This window comes from Mobula hypostoma, chromosome 1, assembly GCF_963921235.1.
Source record: "Mobula hypostoma chromosome 1, sMobHyp1.1, whole genome shotgun sequence".
In the NCBI taxonomy this organism is placed as follows: Eukaryota; Metazoa; Chordata; class Chondrichthyes; order Myliobatiformes; family Myliobatidae; genus Mobula; species Mobula hypostoma.
In genome coordinates this window covers 247570825-247594702 of record NC_086097.1, presented here as the reverse complement: position 1 = coordinate 247594702, position 23878 = coordinate 247570825, and the positions used below count along the sequence as shown (strand labels likewise).

The window sequence follows — 23878 nt, the reverse complement described above, 5'->3', positions numbered from 1 at the left end:
GTAGGTTTTGGCCTGTACTTGCTGGAATTTAGAAGAATGCAGGGGGATGTCATTGAAACTTGAAACCTACCGAACGTTGAAAGGGCTAGATAGCGTGGATGTGGAGAGGATTTTTCCTCCGGCGGGGGTATCCAGAACTAGAGGGCACAACTTCAAAATTGAGGGGCTACCTTTTAGAACATATTTAAGGAGGAATTCTTTTTAACCAGAGAGTAGTAAATCTGTGGAATGCTCTGCCATAGACTGCAGTAGAGACCAAGTCCATAGGTATATTTAAGGTGGAAGGAGATAGTTTCCTGACCGGTCAGGGCATCAAAGGATATAGCGAGAAGGCAGGTGTACAGGGTTGAGTGGGATCTGGGATCAGCCATGATGGAATGGCAGAGCAGACTCGATGGGCTGAATGGCCTAATTCTGTTCCTATGTCTTACGGTCTTATGGTCTTATACAGGGAGAAGGCAGGAGATTGGGGCTGAGCAGGAAAATGGATCAGCCATGATGAAAAGGCAGAGCAGACTTGATGGGCTGAATGGCCTGGTTCAGTTCCAATGGTCTTATGGTCTTACGGGCTTCAACTTGAAGTTGAACTTGAACTTAATGGAGTTTCTGTTTGAGTTGCAGGGACCAGAGGAAACACGACACACTCGGAGCCCTGCACACCTGAGCAACACCAGCCTAGTCATTCACATCCTTCCTTCACAGTCGGGGCTCAGGTCAGTACAGGAAAACTTCTCATCAATGGCACATCATTTACGTGTGTTTATAATCGTGCGGAAATGTAATATAATTGTATGCAAATACTTATCAATCTCTTTGATAGGAATCAATATTCAAATCCCATCTAACCATTGTCTTTCATGACTGATTGTGTTTATTGAAAAATTAAGCGGTATAACGTTTCTGTAAATCCATTCATACTGTCTGTGTGAAAGAGAGATCTAGATTAGAAAGAGTGCAAAGAAAATTTGCAAGGATATTACTGAGTTTTGAAGACCTGAGTCATAAGGTAAGGTCAAATATGTTAGGACCTATTGCTAAGAAGTTGTGATCAAAATATAAAAAATAATTTTTTATTTGTTTTCCTTAAGCAGTTTCACAACATTTTCGCGCCATGGAGTCATAGAATCGTAGAAAAGTACAGCACAGAAACAGGCCCTTTGGCCCATCTAGTCCATACTGAAACATTTAAAGCCCTGCCTTCCATGTCTCCATCCAAACTTCTCTTAAATGTCGAAATGGAGCTCACAATGCATCACTTGTGGTGGCAGCTCGTTCCACACTCTCACGACCCTGAGTGAAGAAGTTTCCCCTTATGTTTCCGGTAAACTTTTCATCTTTCTCCCCTAACCCATGGCCTCTGGTTGTAGTCCGACACAACCTCAGTGGAAGAAAGCCTGCTTGCATCATGCCAGTAAGCAAGGGAACCTCTGCTCTTAAATATTGGTGACTTAATTCCCTGGAGAGTAGAAGATTGAGGGGAGATTTAATAATGCTATGCAAAATTATGAGTGGTATAGATCGGGTAAATGTAACCAGGCTTTGTTCCACTGGGGTTGGGTGGGACAACAACTAGAGGTCATAGGTTAAGGGTTAAAAGTATAATATTTAAGGGGAACATGACAGGAAACTTCTTCATTCAGAGTGTGGTGAGAGTGTGGAATGAGTGATGCATGCAGGTTCAATTTCAATATTAAAGAGACATTTGGAAAGGTACATAGATGGGATGGGTATGGTCCGGGTGCAAGTTGACAGGACTAGGCAGATTGATAGTAGTTCAGCATGGACTAGATGGGCCGAAGAGCCTGTTTCTGTGCTGTAGTGCCGTATGGCTAATACACATTGCTAAATTTCGGTTACAGCATAGCAAAGAGCAGAGGGGAATAACTTCAAGATATAATGTCTGTGCTAAATTCTCAGAGCTCTGAAAAAACCCAATTGTAGAAGTTTTTCAGCCGGTAAATTGCACAATTGCCCTGACCCTATTTCTGAACATCCAGTTAACACAGTCAGTTCAAGGACACCGTCGGCAATTTTACTTCTGCCCTTTCACCATTTGGGCTATTTCATTTCTGGTTTCATTTGAGATTCTGGGACATCTGTTTACATTTTCAATTGCATGCTTCCAATTAACCAGCTATCTCAAGAGATGGGTCATGATGTAATTGTGAGACAAGCGATTTGCTCACCAAGTATATTTTAATTTTATGTTATCACTATTGATATTTCAGTAGAGAGAAATTGACAAGAAACTGACAGTGTGATTCTTGTAAAAAAAACAAAATTCAATGCAGAAACAAAAGAATATCTGCTAAAAAAATTGTACTGTGGAAACTGAATACTTTCTCAGAATCTCTGAAACTGTCTGAGCTGAGCATAGGCAAATTAATAAGAGATGAAATTTCATTCATTAGGAATGTCGTTCACAGATTTTGTTTTATAATGCTATCTACTTTAAGCACGTGTTATTCCTGCACACTATTCAGATTCAAATTAATTAGTTTATCACACGTGCATGGAAACATGCAGTGAAATGCGTTGACTGTGTTAACAACCAACACTCCTAAAGATACAGATGATACTAAGATACGTGGAGTTGTGGATAATGAAGTAGGTTTTCAAAGTTTGCAGAGAGATTTATGCAGAGTGGGCTGAAAGATGGCAGATGGAGTTTAATGCTGATAAATGTGAGGTGCTACATTTTGGTAGGACTAATCAAAATAGGACATACATGGTAAATGGTAGGGCATTGAAGAATGCAGTAGAACAGAGGGATCTGTGAATAATGGTGCATAGTTCCCTGAAGGTGGAATCTCATGTGGATAGGGTGGTGAAGAAAGCTTTTGGTATGCTGGCCTTTATAAATCAAAGCATTGAGTATAGAAGTTGGGATGTAATGTTAAAATTATACAAGGCATTGGTAAAGGCAAACTTAGAGTATTGTGTACCAAATTATAGGAAAGATGTCAACAAAATAGAGAGAGTACAGAGAAGATTTACTAGAATATTACCTGGGTTTCATCACCTAAGTTACAGAGAAAGGTTGAACAAGTTGGGTCTTTATTCTTTGGAGCGTAGAAGGTTGAGGAGGGACTTGATGGAGGTATTTAAAATTATGAGGGGGATAGATAGAGTTGACATGTATAGGCTTTTTCCATTGAGAGTGAGGGAGATTCAAACAAGAGGACATGAGTTGAGAGTTAGGGGGCAAAAGTTTAGGGGTAACATGAGGGGGAACTTCTTTACTCAGAGAGTGGTAGCTGTGTGGAATGAGCTTCCAGCAGAAGTGGTAGAGGCAAGTTGATGTTGTAGTTTAAAGTTAAATTGGATAGATATATGGACAGGAAAGGAATGGAGGGTTACGGGCTGAGTGCAGGTCGGTGGGACTAGGTGAGAGTAAGAGTTTGGCACGGACTAGAAGGGCCGACATGGCCTGTTTCCGTGCTGTAAGAGTCGCCACACATTCCAGCGGCAAGATAGCATGCCTACAGTGTTCAGCAGAACAGCTTAAACAACAACAACAACAGAACAACAGCAAAACAAGCCCCTTCCCAGCCTCCTACCCATTAACAATAACAGGCAGTCCTCCAAAGATAGGCTGCTTCCAGGCTTTCAGTTCTTGGCCACAGAACTCAGATGCACAGACCTGTAACGTGGTCTCTGATTTACCCATGTCCATAGAGAAGACATCATCCGTAACTTTCATGGTATTGATGATTCTTGGTGGATGGTTGTCTGAGCGGCTCTGGTTGTATGACCTCTGCCACCAGGCAGACAACGGCTGGGGTCAATCATCTTGTAAAGACACTGCCCAGAAGAAGGCAATGACAAACCACTTCTGGCCAGAACAAGCATGGTGATGGGAACATCATCGCCCACGTCATAGGAGACGGAACCTAATGATAATGATGATCATTGGCGATTACCTTTCCGCCATCAGGCTGCTGAAACAAGATTCAAGACTCAACATTCAAAATTGTTTAATGTCATTTCCAGTACAAGAGTGTAAAAAACAAAACCATTGTTACTCCAGGTCTGATGAATCAGATGAAGAACACTATAATAAAAAAGCACAGTAAATATAAACACATAACATAGATTGATTGTATATACATGAAGTGACACTAGGTGAAAGAGTATCTGTATGTAATTGAGCTTTGTCTGGTGCCAATCTGGACATTGGAAGTTTGGAGAGGAGGGGACTTCAATCAGGTCCACTGTCTGAGGATAAAAGGCAGGACCCAATTTACATCAGTGGTGCGCAAGTGGAACAGGTCAAAAGCTTTAAGTTTCTCGGGATCAATATCAGAAATGACCTGACTTGGACCAACCAAGCAGAGTCCACTGCCAAGAAGGCCCACCAGCGCCTTTACTTCCTGAGAAAACTAAAGAAATTTGGCCTGTCCCCTAAAACCCTCACTAATTTTTATAGATGCACCGTAGAAAGCATTCTTCTAGAGTGCATCACAACCTGGTATGGAAGTTGTCCTGTCCAAAACCGGAAGAAGCTGCAGAAGATTGTGAGCACAGCCCAGCACATCACACAAACCAATCTTCCATCCTTGGACTCACTTTACACCGCACGCTGTTGGAGCAGTGCTGCCAAGGACACGACCCACCCAGCCAACACACTTTTCGTCCCTCTTCCCTCCGGGAGAAGGTTCAGGAGCTTGAAGACTAGTACGGCCAGATTTAGGAACAGCTTCTTTCCAACTGTGATAAGACTGCTGAACGGATCCTGACCCGGATCTGGGCCGTACCCTCCAAATATCCGGACCTGCCTCTCGGTTTTTTTGCACTACCTTACTTCCCATTTTTCTATTTTCTATTTATGATTTATAATTTAAATTTTTAATAGTTACTATTGATTTGTACTCCAGGGATCGGGAAGCACAGAATCAAATATCACTGTGATGATCGTACGTTCTAGTATCAATTGTTCGGCGACAATAAAGTATAAAGTATAAAGGAGCGAGTCGCGGCATCATAATAGAGCTTTGACCGGCAACCAGTCAGCATTTGGGATTGATTAGTAAGAGCAAATTAAAGGAAGGCAGGGGCGAGCACAGTGTCTGTCATTGCAGCGGCTGTCGTCAGAGTGGACAGAGTGAGAGTGGTGGACTTAAGGCTTTATCTGCTTGAGGCTTCAACGAAGAGAGGTTTCACTCAGCGAAAGCAAAGGGAAAAAAAGCTAATTTTTTAAACTCCCTTCTTTAATATCTGCTCAGCTCCTCTTGTGGGATGTGGGAAGGCAAGGAGGCCTCCACTGTCCCTGATTACTACAACTGCAAGAAGTGCTTTCAGCTGCAGCTTCCAACACTTTGGGTTAAGGAGTTGGAGCAGGAACTGGATGAACTCCAGATCATTCAGGAGGCTGAAGGGGTGATAGATAGGACATATTGAGAGGTAGTTACACCCTGTGGCCATTCCCCTTAACAACAGGTATATCACTTTGGATACAGTCAGGGAGGGGAAAATGACCTAACAGAGGAAAGTCACAGTGGGTGAGTCTTCCTCTGTGATTCAGGAGGGAAGAGGAGAGAAGAGGCACGCAGTGGTGAATTGGGATTCTTTAGGTAGGGGAACGGACGGGAGGTTCTGTGGGCGAGAACAAGATTCCTGGATGTTATGTTGCCTCCCGTGTGCCAGCGTCCGGGATATCTCAGATCGAGTCCTCAGCGTTCTTAAATGAGAGGGTGAATAACCAGAAGTCATGGTCCACGGGGGTACCAATGACATGGGTACTATAAGTGACAAGGTTCAGCACAGGGAGTTCAGGGAGTTAGGTGCTAAGTTAAAGGGCAGGACCTCCAGGGTCATGACCTCAGGATTGCTACCCATGCCACACACCAGTGAGGCCAATACTAGGAAGATTATACAGTTTAATACGTGGCTAAGGAGTTGGTGCAGGATGGAGGACATAAGATTTTTGGATCATTGGGATCTTTTCCAGGGAAGGTTGAACCTGTACAGGAGGGATGGTTTGTACCTGAACTGGAGGAGGACTAATATCCCAGCGGGATGACTTGTTAATGCTGCACAGTGGGGTTTAAACTAGAGTTGGAGAGGGATGGGATCCAGAGTACCAGAACAGTTAGTGGAGAGGTTGTGGAGGCAGATGTTGGTAAGACCTCAGACAAAGTTAGGAATCAAAGGGTTGAGCATGGTGTGACTAGTGTCCCAAGTTACCTGTACTTCAATGCAACAGATATCATAGGAAGGCGGGGGTGGGGGGGAGGGAACGTCGACTGAGGCCTGCGTCGGGCATTTTCATGCCTTACAAGGCGCAGATTGGAAGTCTGTGTGGGGTACCACTCCTCGCACAGACACTAGAGCAATGTGTGATTAAGTGCCTTGTTCAGGGACACAAACATGCCGCCACAGCTGAGGCTCGAACTAGCGACCTTCAGATCACTAGATGAACGCCTTAACCACTTGGCTACGTGCCCAACACAAAGGTAGATAATAATGTTGAAGATGAGGTAGCTGGTTTACAAACAGGGGCAATGTGCAGTGAGGAGAAGCTGTTGATCGAGCAAAATTGAAGTCAACAAGATGAGTTGCAATGTAAAAGGTGAACAAGATCGAAAAGGGTGAATACAGTACTTTGAATGCACGCAGTATACTGAATAAGATGGATGAACTTGCAGCACAGTGTTGGGTCAGATGGTGTTGTATCATTGTGGATAGAGCTAAGGAACCGCAAAGGTAAAAATGATGGGAGTTGTTTACAGACCTCCAAGTAGTAGTAAGGATGTGGCCTACAATTACAGTGGGAAATAGAAAATGCATACTTAAAGGACAATGTTACCATCGTCATGGGGGATTTCAATATGCAGCTAGATTGGGAAAATCAGCTGACATAAAAGCCAAAGGAAGAGCATATAAAAGAGCAAAAAATAGGGGAAAGTTAGGGGATTGTGAAGCCTTTAATAACAAACAGAAAGCAACTAAAAAAGTCATTAAGAAGGCGAAGGTGGAATACGAAAGTAAGCTAGCTAATAATATTAAAGTGGATACCAGGCATTTTTTCAGATACATAAGATATGAAAGAGTGCAAGAGTTTACAGTGGTGTTGTAAACCCCGTCGAATTTTCTCTATTTCTGCATAAATATGACCTAAAATGTGATCAGATTTTACTCCTAAATCTAGATAAAGAGAACCCAATTAAATAAATGACACAAAAATTATACTTGTTAATTTATTTATTGAGAAACGTATTTTTTGGAAAAAGTATGTGAACCTTTGCTTTCAGTAACTGGTGTGACCCCCTTGTACAGCAATAGTTTTAACCAAACTTTTCCAGTAACTGTTGATCAGTCCTGCACATTGGCTTGGAGGAATTTTAGGCCGTTCCTCCTTATAAATGTTGGTGGGCTTCTTTGCATGAACTGCTTGCGTCAGGTTCTTCCACAATATTTCAATGGGATTAAGGTCAGGACTTTGACTCGGCCATTCCAAAACACGAATTTTCTTCTTTTTAAACCATTCTATTGTTGATTTAGTCTTGCCTTTTGGATCTTGTCTTGTTGCATTATCCAACTTCTATTAAGCTTCAGGTGATGGACTGCTAACCTGACACTCTCCTGTAAAATATCTTGACACAATTTTGAATCCATTGTTCCCTCAATGACTACAGGCTGTCCTGGCTCTGAGACAGCAAAGCAGCTCCAAATCATAATGCTCCTTCCACCATGCTTCACAGTTGAGATGAGGTTTTGGTGTTGGTGTGTGGTGCCAATTTTCCTCCAAACATTGCAATGTGCACTTCTGCCGAGAAGTTCAACTTCTGTCCACAGAACATTGTCCCAGAAGCATCGTGGGCTTTTGCAAACTTGAGAAGTGCAGCAATGTTTTTTTTTGGGAGAGCAGCGGTTTCCTCCATGGTGTCCTTCTACAATCACCATTCTTGTTCAGATTTTTTCTTACAGTAGACAAATGAATAGAGACTTTAGCAGGTTCTAGAGGTTTCTGCGGGTCATTTCACCTCCTTCAGCATTGCACATTGTTCTCTTGTTGTGATCTTAGCAGGATGCCCATTCCTAGGGAGAGAAGCAACAGTACTGAGTTTCCTCCATTTGTAGTCAATCTCTCTTAATGTGGACTGATGAACACTCAGGTCTTTAGAAATGCTTTTGAATTGAATTGACTTTATTACTTACATCATTCTCATACATGAGGAGGAAAAATCTTTATGTTACGTCTCTGTCTAAATAGATACTGTGCAAATCATAGTAATTTGTAATAAATGGTATCTACAATAGGACAGTCAACATAGCATAGAAATACAATTGTATCAGCATGAATTAATCAGTCTGATGGCCTGGTGTGTAACCTTTTCCAGCTTCATGCACTTATACAATTCTTCTTTTAAGGTCTTCTGAAAAATGTTTTGATAGAGGCATGGTGCACATGAACAGAACTTTTTTGAGAAGAACAGGCTCTGTCAGTAACCTAACTTGGCGTGTCTTTTTTATAGGGTAGGGCACCTCTACAACGCACACCTCCAATCTCATCTCACTGATTGGAACACCTGACTCCAAATAGCTTTTATAGAAGGTATTGCCCCAGAGGTTCACATACTTTTTCCAATATATATATGTAATATTGGATCATTTTCTCAATAAATAAATGAACAAGTATGATGTTTTTTGTGTTATTTATTAATTGGGTTCTCTTTATCTAGTTTCAGGACTTACATGAAGGTCTGATCACATTTTAGGTCATATTTATGCAGAAATAGAGACAATTCTACAGAGTTCACAAACTTTCCAGCACCACAGGATAACTATGCTGGAGAGGTGGTAATGGGGGACAACAAAAAGGTGGACAAACTGAGTAAGTATTCTGCATCAGTGTTCACTGTGGAAGATACTAGCAGAATGCAGGAAGTTCCAGGTGTCAGGGCATGAAGTGTGTGAGGTTACCATAACTAGAGAGAAGGTTCTTAGAAAACTGAAAGATCTGAAGGCAGATAAGTCACCTGGACCAGATGGAGTACACCCCAGAGTTCTGAAGAGATCATAGAGGCGTCAGTAATGATCTTTCAAGAAGCACTAGATTCTGTAAAGGTTCTGGAGACTGGAAAATTGCAAATGTCACTCTACTCAGCATGGTTTCCTCAAGGGAAAATCTTGTCTGACAAATCTTTAGGATTCTTTGAAGAAATAACAAGCAGGATAGACAAAGGAGAATCGGTTGATGTTGTAAACTTGGATTTTCAGAAGGCCTTTGACAAGGTACCACATACACAGCTGCTTAACAAGCAACAAGCCCATAGTATTACAGGAAAGATTCTAACATGGATAAAGTGTGGCTGATTGGCAGAAGGCAAAGAGTGGGAATAAAGGGAGCCTTTTCTGGCTGGCTGCCGGTGACTTGTGTTCCACAGGGATCTGTTTAGGACCAATTCTTTTTACATTATATTTCAATGATTTAGGTGATGGAATTGATGGCTTTGTTGCAAGGTTTGCAGATGATATGAAGATAGGTGGAGGGGCAGGTTTTTGAGGAAATAGAGAGGCTACAAAAGGACTTAGATTAGGAGAACGAGCAAAGAAGTTGGCAGATGGCATACAGTGTCAGAAAGAGTATGATCATGCACTTTGGTAGAATAAATGAAAGGGTTGACTATTTTCTAAATGGAGAGAAAATACAAAAAACTGAGGCGCAAAGGGACTTGGGAGTTCTTATGCAAGATTCCCTGAAGGTTAATTTGTAGGTTGAGTCTGTGGTGAAGAAGGCAAAAGCAATGTTAACATTCATTTCAAGAGGAATAGAATATAAATGCAAGGATCATACATCAAAGTTGCTGGTGAACGCAGCAGGCCAGGCAGCATCTATAGGAAGAGGCGCAGTCGACGTTTCAGGCCGAGACCCTTCGTCAGGACTAACTGAAGGAAGAGTGAGTAAGGGATTTGAAAGCTGGAGGGGGAGGGGGAGATGCAAAATGATAGAGGAAGACAGGAGAGGGAGGGATGGAGCCGAGAGCTAGACAGGTGATAGGCAGAAGGGGATACGAGAGGATCATGGGACAGGAGGTCCGGGAAGAAAGACGGGGGGGGGGTGACCCAGAGGATGGGCAAGAGGTATATTCAGAGGGACAGAGGGAGAAAAAGGAGAGTGAGAGAAAGAATGTGTGCATTAAAAAGAGTAACAGATGGGGTACGAGGGGGAGGTGGGGCCTAGCGGAAGTTAGAGAAGTCAATGTTCATGCCATCAGGTTGGAGGCTACCCAGACGGAATATAAGGTGTTGTTCCTCCAACCTGAGTGTGGCTTCATCTTTACAGTAGAGGAGGCCGTGGATAGACATGTCAGAATGGGAATGGGATGTGGAATTAAAATGTGTGGCCACCGGGAGATCCTGCTTTCTCTGGCGGACAGAGCGTAGATGTTCAGCAAAGCGGTCTCCCAGTCTGCGTCGGGTCTCACCAATATATAAAAGGCCACATCGGGAGCACCGGACGCAGTATATCACCCCAGTCGACTCACAGGTGAAGTGATGCCTCACCTGGAAGGACTGTTTGGGGCCCTGAATGGTGGTAAGGGAGGAAGTGTAAGGGCATGTGTAGCACTTGTTCCGCTTACACGGATAAGTGCCAGGAGGGAGATCAGTGGGGAGGGATGGGGTGGACGAATGGACAAGGGAGTTGTGTAGGGAGCGATCCCTGCGGAATGCAGAGAGAGGCGGGGAGGGAAAGATATGCTTAGTGGTGGGATCCCGTTGGAGGTGGCGGAAGTTACGGAGAATAATATGTTGGACCCGGAGGCTGGTGGGGTGGTAGGTGAGGACCAGGGGAACCCTATTCCTAGTGGGGTGGTGGGAGGATGGAGTGAGAGCAGATGTACGTGAAATGGGGGAGATGCGTTTAAGAGCAGAGTTGATAGTGGAGGAAGGGAAGCCCCTTTCTTTAAAAAATGAAGACATCTCCCTTGTCCTAGAATGAAAAGCCTCATCCTGAGAGCAGATGCGGCGGAGACGGAGGAATTGCGAGAAGGGGATGGCGTTTTTGCAAGAGACAGGGTGAGAAGAGGAATAGTCCAGATAGTTGTGAGAGTCAGTCGGCTTATAGTAGACATCAGTGGATAAGCTGTCTCCAGAGACAGAGACAGAAAGATCTAGAAAGGGGAGGGAGGTGTCAGAAATGGACCAGGTAAACTTGAGGGCAGGGTGAAAGTTGGAGGCAAAGTTAATAAAGTTAACGAGTTCTGCATGCGTGCAGGAAGCAGCGCCAATGCAGTCGTCGATGTAGCGAAGGAAAAGTGGGGGACAGATACCAGAATAGGCACGGAACATAGATTGTTCCACAAACCCAACAAAAAGGCAGGCATAGCTAGGACCCATACGGGTGCCCATAGCTACACCTTTAGTTTGGAGGAAATGGGAGGAGCAAAAGGAGAAATTATTAAGAGTAAGGACTAATTCTGCTAGACGGAGCAGAGTGGTGGTAGAGGGGAACTGATTAGGTCTGGAATCCAAAAAGAAGCGTAGAGCTTTGAGACCTTCCTGATGGGGGATGGAAGTATATAGGGACTGGACATCCAAGGTGAAAATAAAGCGGTGGGGGCCAGGGAACTTAAAATCATCGAAAAGTTTAAGAGCGTGAGAAGTGTCACGAACATAGGTCGGAAGGGATTGAACAAGGGGTGATAAAACAGTGTCGAGGTATGCAGAAACGAGTTCGGTGGGGCAGGAGCAAGCTGAGACAATAGGTCTGTTGCGACTTTATAGAGCACTGGCGAGGACTTACTTGGAGTGTTGTGAGCAGTTTTGGGCCCCTTACCTTAGAAAGGATGTGCTGAAACTGGAGAGGGTTCAAAGGAGGTTCACGAAAATTAATCCAGGGTTGAATGGCTTGTCACATGAGGAGTATTTTATGGCTCTGGTCTTGTATTCACTGGAACTCAGAAGAACGAGGGGTGACCTCATTGAAACCTATCGAATGGTTAAAGGCCTCGATAGAGTGAATGTTGAGAGGATGTTTCCTATGGTGAGAGAGTCTAAAAGAGACAGCCTCAGGATAGAGGGGTGTCCTTTTAGAATGGAGATGAGGAGAAATTTCTTTAGCCAAAGAATGATGAATGAATGAATGAAATTTATTTCGGTCAGCACAAACGTAACAAAAAGCATCATTTTCAACGATGATTTCATAAGACAAAATTACAACAAAAAACATGAATATTCTTTAAAACAGACCGAAAGGGTGTAGACTGAAGCTACAGCTTATTACGCCTACCCCTCTTACTTATACAACAACATATTTGGAGTCAATAGTCACATCAAAACAAAAAATTTCATAATCTTTTAACACAAAATCCAATTCCAAGTGTCATTTATTTACATTACTCCCATTCATTTTAAATCATGTATTTTATAATTGTTCATTAAATTATTTTAAAATATTTTTTAAACTTGTTAAGTGTGGTGCATGTTTTTAAATTCTCACTACAACTGTTCCATAGATTCACCCCTCTGACTGAAATACAATGATTTTTCACATTTGTTCTTATCCTTTGTTTTTGTAATATGCATGTTCCTCTCAAATCATGTTGACTTTCTCTCATTTTAAACAACCTTTGAATACTTTGTGGTAACTGTCCATTTTTTACTGTATACATAATTTGTACTATTTAAAAATCTATGAAATCTCTGAATTTTAAAGTGTTTAGTTGAATAAATAGTGGATTGGTTGGCTCATAATAACTTGTCTTATTTACAATTCGTATGACTTTCTTTTGGAGTAAAAAAATTGAGTTTGTATTTGTTTTGTATGTATCTCCCCATACCTCTACACAGTAAGTCATGTATGGGACTATAAGTGAACAGTATAATGTATACAAAGATCCCTGATTTAAGAAATCTTGCATTTTGTACAGTATTGCAATAGATTTTGACATTTTTGCTTTGACATAATTTATATGTGGTTTCCAACTTAATTTATTATATATTACCACTCCTAAAAATTGTGTTTCAAATACCTTATCAATTTCAACATCATTTATTCTAAGTTTACTATATGAGTTTGGTACACGGTTTCCAAATATTATATATTTAGTTTTACTTAGATTCAGTGATAATTTGTTAGTATCAAGCCATTTCTTTATAATTCTTAGTTCTTTCTTCACTGTATCCAGTAGTTAGACCGTAAGACCATAAGACAAAGGAGCAGAAGACGGCCATTCAGCCCATCGAGTCTGCTATGCCATTTTATCATGAGCTGATCCATTCTCCCATTTAGTCCCACTCCCCCGCCTTCTCACCATAACCTTTGATGCCCTGGCTACTCAGATACCTATCAATCTCTGCCTTAAATACACCCAATGACTTGGCCTCCACTGCTGCCAGTGACAACAAATTCCATAGATTCACCACCCTCTGGCTAAAAAAATTTCTTCGCATTTCTGTTCTGAATGGGCGTCCTTCAATCCTTAAGTTATGCCCTCTCATACTAGACTCCCCCATCGTGGGAAACAACTTTGCCACATCAACTCTGTCCATGCCTTTCAACATTCGAAATGTTTCTATGAGGTCTCCCCTCATTCTTCTAAACTCCAAGGAATACAGTCCAAGAGCGGACAAACCTTCCTCATATGTTAACCGTCTCATTCCCGGAATCATTCTAGTGAATCTTCTCTGTACCCTTTCCAATGTCAGCACATCCTTTCTCAAATAAGGAGACCAAAACTGCCCACAGTACTCCAAGTGAGGTCTCACCAGCGCCTTATGGAGCCTCAATATCACACCCCTGCTCCTATACTCTATTCCTCTAGAAATGAATGCCAACATTGCATTCGCCATCTTCACTACCGACTCAACCTGGAGGTTAACCTTAAGGGTATCCTGTACAAGGACTCCCAAGTCCTGTTGCATCTCAGAACTTTGAATTCTTTCCCCATTTAAATAATAGTCTGCCCGTTTATTACTTCTACCAAAGTGCATAATCATACACTTTCCAACATTGTATTTCATTTGCCACTTCTTTGCCCATTCTTCCAATCTATCCAAGTCTCTCTGCAGACTCTCCGTTTCTTCAGCACTACCGGCCCCTCCACCTATCTTTGTATCGTCAGCAAACTTAGCCACAAAGCCACCTATTCCATAATCCAAATCGTTGATGTACAATGTAAAAAGAAGCGGCCCCAACACTGACCCCTGTGGAACACCACTGGTAACCGGCAGCCAACCAGAATAGGATCCCTTTATTCCCACTCTCTGTTTCCTGCCAATCAGCCAACGCTCTATCCACGTATGTAACTTTCCCGTAATTCCACGGGCTCTTATCTTGTTAAGTAGCCTCATGTGTGGCACCTTGTCAAAGGCCTTCTGAAAATCCAAATATACAACATCCACTGCATCTCCCTTGTCTAGCCTACTGGTAATTTCCTCAAAAAATTGTAATAGGTTTGTCAGGCAGGATTTTCCTTTAAGGAATCCATGCTGAGTTCTGCCTATCTTGTCATATGCGTCCAGGTACTCTGTAACCTCATCCTTGACAATCGACTCCAACAACTCCCAAACACGGATGTCAAGCTAACAGGTCTATAATTTCCTTTTTGCTTCCTTGCCCCCTTCTTAAATAGCGGAGTGACATTTGCAATCTTCCAGTCCTCTGGAACCATGCCAGAATCTATTGACTTTTGAAAGATCATTGCTAATGCCGCCGCAATCTCCACAGCTACTTCCTTCAGAACACACGGGTGCATTCCATCTGGTCCAGGAGATTTATCGACCTTTAGACTATTCAGCTTCCTGAGTACTTTCTCTGTCGTAATTGTGACTGCGCTCACTTCTCTTCCCTGCCACCCTTGAGTGTCCGGTATACTGCTGATGTCTTCCTCAGTGAAGACTGATGCAAAATACTCGTTCAGTTCCTCTGCCATCTCCTTATCTCCCATTACAATTTCTCCAGCATCATTTTCTATTGGTCCTATATCTACTTTCAGCTGTCTTTTGTTTCAGATGTTCCCCATTACAAAATATAGTTGTATCATCAGCAAATAATATACATTTTAATGTCTGAGAGACCATACATTTATCGTTTCTATACAAAATGAACAGCAATGGACCAAGCACTGAACCTTGTGGAACCCCACATGTTACTCTGAAGAGTTTTGAGTTTGAGTTATTTATACGTACATACTGATACCTGTCTTCCAAATAACTACCTAAACCATCAAGTGCCACCCCTCTAATACTATATCTCTCTAATTTTGTTAATAATAATTTATGGTCAATGGTGTCAAATGCTTTTTTTAGATCAAGGAATATTCCCACTGTGTATTCATTTCTTTCTATAGCGTTTGATATTTCTTCTACAAACTCTATTAATGCTATTGTAGTGGTTCTGTTTTTTTCTGAAACCATATTGCTGTTCACAGAGTATATTATGTTTTGTTATGAAATCATTTAACCTTCTTACAAATACTTTTTCCAATATTTTGGAAAACTGTGAGAGCAAAGAAACTGGTCTATAATTTGAAAATACATGTGTATCTCCAGCTTTGTGTATTGGAATGACCTTGGCTATTTTCATTTTATTGGGAAATTTTCCAGCAATCAAAGACTGATTACAAATATGAGTCAGTGGTTTCACAACACAGTCAATGATGTTTTTAATTAAATACATATCATATCCATTCCAATCCGTTGAATCTGCGGAATTCTTTGCCACAGGCAGCTGTGAAGGCCAAGTCTTTATGTACGTTATGGCAGAGGGTGGTAGACTCTTGACCAGTCAGGGTACGGGGAGAAAGCAGGAGACTGGGGCTGAAAAGAAAATTGGATCAGCCATGATGAAATGGCAGAGCAAACTCGAAGGGCCCAGTGGCTTATTTCTGCTCCTATACCTAATGGGCTTATGGTCTTATGAGTTGGGGGATTGTGGTGGATGGGGTTAACGGGTGTTGATCAGCCGTACCGCTTGGGGGAAGTAACTGTGCTTGAGTCTGGTGGTTCTGGCATGGATGCTACGTAGCCTCCTCCCTGATGGGAGAGGGACAAACAGACGATGAGCAGGGTGGGTGGGATCCTTCATGATGTGACTGACCCTTTTATTTGTTTATTTATTAGTATTTAGTGATACAGCACAGAATTGCCCCTTCTGGCCCTTCGAGTCACACCAACTCAGAAACCCCACAACATCAATGAACCCTAACCTAATCACAGGGCAATTTACAATGACCTGTTAACCTTTTCGATACGTCTCTGGACTGAGGGAGGAATCTGGAGCAGCTGGGGAAAGCCCACATATTCCACGGAGAGGGTGTACAGAGACTCCTTATAGAACAGCACCATGTTTAAACTCTGAACCCCAGAACGCCCCGAACTGTAACAGTACCACACTAACCACGATGCTACCATTGCGCCCACCTTTTCTGCCATCTTTCCATATAACATGGTCTGTAATTAACACTGAGGAAATCACCCATGACCATTATCCATCATGTCTCAGAACCTGTGTAGGTAACTTCACTCACCACAACACTGTTAGATTCCACAGCTGACAGACTCACCTTCAAGGACTATACAACTCATGCTCTCAGTATTTATTTACTTGCACATTGGTTGTTTGATATTCCCTGCTTATATATAATTTTTCATAAAATCTATTGTATTTCTTTATTTCCCTGTAAATACTTGCAAGAAAATGAATCTCATTTCAAAATGAATAAAGCATATTCATACTTTGCCCATAAATTCACTTTGACTTTGAGGCCCATGTGTATCAAGGGAAATGTGCTCCAATCATAAACAAGAGAAAATCTATAAATGCTGGAAATCCAAGTAACACACACAAAATGCTGGCGGAACTTAGCAGACCAGGCAGCATCTATGGAAAAAGGTACAGTCGACGTTTCAGGCCAAAACACTTTGGCAGGACTGGAGAAAAAAGCTGAGGAGTAGATTTAAAAGGTGGGCGGAGGAGAGAGAGAAACATGAAGTCCGGGTTGAAACCAGAAAGGGGGGGGGGAGGTGAAGTAAAGAGCTGGGAAGTAAATTGGTGAAAGAGACAAGGACATGGAAGAAAGAAAAGGGGGAGGAGCACCTGAGGAAGGCAATGGTCAGGCAAGGAGATAAGGTGAGAGAGGGAGAAGGGGTGGGAAATGGTAAACGAGAGGAGGATAGGGGCCATTACTGGAAGTTTGAGAAATCGATGTTCATGCCATCAAGTTGGAGGCTACCCAAACAGAATATAAGGTGTTGTTCCTCCAACCTAAGTGTGACCTCATCACAACAGTGGAGGAGGCCATGGATTGACATATCAGAATGGGAAGTGGAATTAAAATGGATGGCCACTGGGAGATCGCGCTTGTTCTGGCGGACGGAGTGTGGATGCTCGGCAAAGCGGACTCCCAGTCTATGTCGGGTCTCACCGATATACAGGAGGCCACACCGGGAGCACCAGACACAGAAAATGACTCCAACAGACTCACAGGTGAAGTGTTGCCTCATCTGGAAGGACTGTTTAGGGCCCTGGATGGTAGTGAGGGAGGAGGTGGAGGGGCAGGTGTAGCACTTGTTCTGCTTGCAAGGATAAGTGCCAGGAGGAAGATCAGTGGGGAGGGATGAATGGACAAGGGAGTCACGTAGGGAGCGATCCCTGCAGAAAGCAGAAAGTGGGGGGAAGGGAAAGATGTGCTTGGTGATGGGAGCTCGCTGGAGATGGCGGAAGTTTCAGAGAATTATGTGCTGGACGTGGAGGCTGGTGTGGTGGACATCCAATCTGCTCCAGTGACTGGATCATGATTTCACACAGCGGAAGATGCTGCTGCTCATTGGAGGTCAATCACTGCAGCACATTAGTGCAGGAGTTTCTCAGGGCTCTGTTCGGAGCGCTAACCACTGGCACCTGGTTCATCAAGAGTTTCGCTTCTCCCACGGAACCTCCCACAGTTACACTGCACCGAGTATCTGAAGCTTCCGAGTAGTGGGAAGTAGTAGTAGTAGTACGGTCTGCAGCTCCTCCGAAGCCAGACAGGCTCCTCCAATATCCCAAACCAGTTCCTCCAGCACCTCGGCCAGCTCCTCTGATAACCCAGCAGTCTACTCTGACATCCCGATTATTTCCTTTCCCGACCAGGTCCTTCTCCAACATCCCAGCCAGCCCCTTTGACATCTCGTCCCACTCCTTCTCCAATATCATGGCTGGCCCCTTTGACACCTCAACTGACTCCACTGCCGGCAAGAGTCCCGGAGTCCCGCTACTCCAATCTACGAGCAACTCACTGATGGAGCAGCCCTGCAATACTTGAAGTTCTTACAGCAGAGTTATCTTTGGAGTGTAAAAAAACAAATTTTACAAAGAGAAAAGCACCTTTGTTTGGCCCCCGAGAGGCTGCTGCATTCGTACGCACCATCATCGTACCAGACAAATTTAGCCAGATGGGGTGATTCAAGTATCTCAGAAATTACTGATCTCTTCAGAGTTTCACACACAACCGTTTCAAGAGTTTACAAAGAATGGTGCGAGAAACAAGCAGAAAATGACCCGGTGAGTGGCAGTTCTGTGGGCAAAAAACCCTTATTAATGAGAGACGCAAACACGAGAAAATCTGCAGATGCTGGAAATTCAATGGGAATGGGATGCATCTCTCCTATTTCACGCACATCTGCTCTCACCCCATCTTCCCGCCACCCCACTAGGGATAGGGTTCCCCTTGTCCTCACCTACCACCCCACCAGCCTCCGGGTCCAATATATAATTCTCCGTAACTTCCGCCATCTCCAACGGGATCCCACCACCAAGCACATCTTTCCCTCTTCCCCCCTCTCTCTGCTTTCAGCATGGATCGCTCCCTACATGACTCACTTGTCCATTCGTCCCCCCCATCCCTCCCCACTGATCTTCCTCCTGGCACTTATCCTTGTAAGCGGAACAAGTGCTACACATGTCCTTACACTTCCTCCCTCACCACCATTCAGGGTCCCAGACAGTCCTTCCAGGTGAGGCAACACTTCACCTGTGAGTCTGCTGGTGTGATATACTGCATCCGGTGCTCCCGGTGCAGCCTTCTATATAGTAGTGAGACCCGACACAGATTGGCAGACTGCTTCACTGAATACCTACGCTCTGTCCACCAGAGGAAGCAGGATCTCCCAGGGGCCACACATTTTAATTCCACGTCCCATTCCCATTCTGACATGTCTATCCACGGCCTCCTCTACTGTCAAGATGAAGCCACACTCAGGTTGGAGGAACAACACCTTATATTCCGTCTGGGTAGCCTCCAACTTGATGGCATGAACATCGATTTCTCTAACTTCTGCTAATGCCCCTCATCCCCTTTTTACCCCATCCCTTATTTTTATTTTATTTTATTTTTTTTTCTTCTCTCTGTCCCTCTCACAATAACTCTTTGCCTGTTCTCCATCTTCCTTTGGTGCTCCCCTCCCCCTTTCTTTCTTCCAAGGCCTTCCGTCCCATGATCCTCTCCCTTCTCCAGCCTTGTATCCCTTTTGCCAATCAACTTCCCAGCTCTTAGCTTCATCCCTCCCCCTCCTGTCTTCTCCTATCATAGAACACAGAACATAGAATAGTACAGCACATTACAGGCCCTTCGGCCCACAATGTTGTGCCGACCCTCAAACCCTGCCTCCCATATAAACCCCCACCTTAAATTCCTCTATATACCTGTCTAGTAGTCTCTTAAACTTCACTAGTGTATCTGCCTCCACCACTGACTCAGGCAGTGCATTCCACGCACCAACCACTCTCTGAGTAAAAAACCTTCCTCTAATATCCCCCTTGAACTTCCCACCCCTTACCTTAAAGCCATGTCCTCTTGTATTGAGCAGTGTATCAGTGTATCATTGTATCGTTTCGGATTTCCCCCTCCCCCTCCCACTTTCAAATCTCCTACTATCCCTTTTTTCCGTTAGTCCTGATGAAGGGTCTCGACCCGAAATGTCGACTGTACATCTTCCTATAGATGCTGCCTGGCCTGCTGTGTTCCACCAACATTTTGTGTGTGTTGCTTGTTAATGAGAGAGGTCAGAGGAGAATGGCTAGACTGGTTCAAGCTGACAGGAAGGTGACAGTAACTCAGATAGTCACACGTGACATCAGTGGTGTGCAGAAGAGCATCTCTGATCACACAACACATTGAACCTCGAAGTGGCTGGGCTACAGCAGCAGAAGATCATGAACATACACTCAGTGGCCACTGTTTTAGGAGAGAGGGTATGATTTATAATGCAAACAATCTCCTCAAAGTGTCTACAGGACTGCCTGAGTTGATGATCAATCTCCAAGAACAAGAGGCGGAAACGATAGGGTCTTTTAAGAGACTCCTGGATGGCTACACGGAGCTTAGAAAAATAGAGGGCTATGGGTAAAGCCTAGGTAGTTCTAAGGTAGGGGCATGTTCGGCACAGCTTTGTGCGCCAAAGGTTTGTGCTGTATGTTTTCTCTGTTTCTATGTTTCTAATTATTCACTTTCTAACTCAGCAATATTTATGTAGCAACTCATCAAAATAGAAATTTCCCCTCCATAGGTACTGCCTGAAATCATTCCTCCAGCATTTTGTGTGTCTTAAGCTCCTCAAGATGTCTGCAGGACTGCCAGAGTCGATTATCAATCTCCAAAAACAAGTATTCATTTTCTAACTCTGCCAAGTCTATGTATATTTGTTGTCATAGCTTTGTGGATGACTTCCATGAATTGAATCAGAACCAGGTTTTTTGTCACTGATGTATATTGTGAGATATGTTGTTTTGTGACAGCAGTACACTTCAATACATAAAAAACTCTGTAAGTTACAATAAGGAATCAGAGACCTCCATTGGTCAGGGTCGACCAGGGATGTTGTGTCTTAGTTGTCGAGATACAGAGGCCAGGTCAGTACGATATGGAGAGCAGGCTGCTGCCTCTGCTCTCGATGCAGTGAGCTCCCCCTCTCCACGCATTTGATGAATCCGAAGGAACGGCAGAGACCAATGCAGTTTAGCACCAGCAAAGCCACAGGAGTTGCCAGTCAGCGTTGAACTCAATGTAGGGATTCCAGTTCCAGATCTTTCCTTCGAGGTTCACTCCCAAAGCCTTCCCGATGAGTGGGTACAGCAGCAAGGCAGCGGAGGTTTGAGATTGTAATTTCCCCTCTCCTGGATGAGCTGCCGCCCGTGGCCGATGAGCCCCACCTGCCCAGAGTGACTGGTATTTCGGTGCCAGACATGCTTCTGCCCCTTCTCCTGTCAGTAGAAACAGTTCCGCCAGGTTTACTAGCTAAGCCAGACGTAAAGGCCAGCAGTTGGACTTGGTTGTCGGAGGCTATTTGAAGTGCATGCCATTGGGAGCATTTAAAAGATAGTGGGAGGTTGTCCCCATTACCACCCCTAGTTCAACAACCTCAACAAACCACAATGATTAAATAAGTTCTGTACTACTAGAAGAGAGCAAACTAGTGAGGTAGTGTTCAGAAACACTAATACCTTTCATCTTATCCAGTCCACTTGAGGTAGCTCTGTGTAGAACATTTCATATAACATCATCATGCAAAGCGTTTAACTACCAAGATCTGATTTCCTGGCGTGCCCTTTGTTAACTGATAATGCAACTATGCTACAATATAGAAGCAGGTATCTTTATATGGACCAGACCAGTGAGCCTGCCAACCTTCAGCAGTGTAGTAATTTATCCTGCCTTACACAGGGTATCTCTAATTGCCCCAGCAAAATTATCATCTCTTTCGAGGATAGGATGTAAAATATTTCTTCCTGATTTGTAGTGGCTGGTGCCAGGATGGTAATCTTCACGATATCAATATTGCTACTGATCTTCTGACGCTGAAGGTCCCAGTTGTAATCAGACAGAATTAAAGCACAGCTTTGCGTTCGTGCTGCAACCCACAACTGGTTGCTTTGAATCACAGTAGCTCGCAAGAAATTATGATGATTGTAAATCTATCTCGGATGCATATTGAAGTTCATTTATGTCATTCATTCTTTGGAGTTTTTCTTCTGTTTCATGGATGTCTGCAAAGAGTAAGAATTTCAGGTTGTAAACTGCATGCATTCTCTGCTAACAAGTGGAACCATTGAACCATTGACCCAAATTCCTAATTTGCATAATACTTCTATGAAACCTTTAAGGAAACTTCTAAGAAAGTTATTTAAGTTCCATTATTTAAAAAAGGCTCTAAAAGTAATCTGGGAAATTATAGGTCGGTAAGTTAGATGTCGGTAGTAGGTAAATTATTGGAAGCAGTACTGAGAGATAGGATCTACACATATTTGGATAGACCAGGGACTTATGAGGGAGAGTCAACATGGCTTTGTGTGTGGCAGGTCATGTTTAACCAATCTCTTAGAGTTTTTCGAGGAGGTTACCAGGAAAGTGGATGAAGGGAAGGCAGTGGATGTTGTCTACATGATCTTCAGTAAGGCCTTTGACAAGGTCCCGCATGGGAGGTTAGTTAGGAAGATTCAATCGCTAGGTATACATGGAGAGGTAGTAAATTGGGTTGGACATTGGGTCAGTGGAAGAAGCCAAAGAGTGGTAGTAGAGGATTGCTTCTCAGAGTGGAGGCCTGTGACTTGTGGTGTGCCACAGGGATCAGTGCTGGGTCCATTGTTATTTGTCATCTATATCAATGATTTGGATGATAAGGTAGTAAATTGGATCAGGAAATTTGCTGATGATACAAAGATTGGAGGTGTAGTGGACAGTGAGGAAGGTTTTCAAAGCTTGCAGAGGGATTTGGACCAGCTGGAAAAATGGGCTGAAAAATGGCAGATGGAGTTTAATACAGACAAGTGTGAGGTATTGCACGTTGGAAGGACAAACCAAGGTAGAACATACAGGGTAAATGGTAAGGCACTGAGGAGTGCAGTAGAACAGAGGGATCTGGGAATACAGATACAAGATTCCCTAAAAGTGGCGTCACAGGTAGATAGGGTCCTAAAGAGAGCTTTTGGTACATTGGCCATTATTAATCAAAGTATTGAGTATAAGAGCTGGAATGTTATGATGAGGTTGTATAAGGCATCGGTGAGGCCGAATCTGGAGTATTATGTTCAGTTTTGGTCACCAAATTACAGGAAGGGTATAAATAAGGTTGAAAGAGTGCAGATAAGGTTTACAAGGATGTTGCCGGGACTTGAGAAAGTGAATTACAGAGAAAGGTTGAATAGGTTAGGACTTTATTCCCTGGAGCGTAGAAGAATGAGGGGAGATTTGATAGAGGTATATAAAATTATGATGGGTATAGATAGAGTGAATGCAAGCAGACTTTTTCCACTGAGGCAAGGGGAGAAAAAGACCAGAGGACATGGGTTAAGGGTGAGGGGGGAAAAGTTTAAAGGAAACATCAAGGAGGGCTTCTTCACACAGAGAGTGGTGGGAGTATGGAATGAGCTGCCAGATGAAGTGGTAAATGCGGGCTCACTTTTAACATTTAAGAAAAACTTGGACAGGTACATGGATGGGAGGTGTATGGAGGGATATGGTCCAGGTGCAGGTCAGTGGGACTAGGCAGAAAAATGGTTCGGCACAGCCAAGAAGGGCCAAAAGGCCTGTCTCTGTGCTGTAATGTTCTGTGGTTCTATGGTTCTAAGTGAAGTCATTGCAGTGCTCCTACTTTGTTAGAAGGTTGCATAAATTCGGCTTGTTATCTAAAACTTTAACAAACTTCCGTAGATGAGCAGTGGAGAGTAGCATATTGAGTGGTTGCATCATAGCTTGGTAAGGGAACACCAATACCAAGCAGTGGAAAAGCCTAGAAACAGTAGTAGATGCAACCCAGTTAATCACGGGTAAAACCCTGCCCTCCATTGAGTTCACTTGATATGGATCTCCTCCACACTCACCATCAGCCCAGGTGGTGCACAGGGCTGTAGATATCTGCTCTACTTGCGTTATACTACAGGAGGAAGGTGCCAGAG

General features: G+C 43.5%; 1 protein-coding gene across 2 annotated transcripts in view; it reads left to right on the top strand.

Annotated features, from left to right (window-relative positions):
- The window catches only part of pou6f2 (POU class 6 homeobox 2), a 711266-nt gene that overhangs the window by 305772 nt on the left and 381616 nt on the right, over positions 1-23878 (top strand). For both annotated transcript variants that reach the window (XM_063066795.1, XM_063066786.1), the window contains one exon: positions 622-713. In XM_063066795.1, the coding sequence (XP_062922865.1) occupies positions 622-713 (92 nt within the window). The remainder of the gene's footprint in view (positions 1-621; positions 714-23878) is intronic.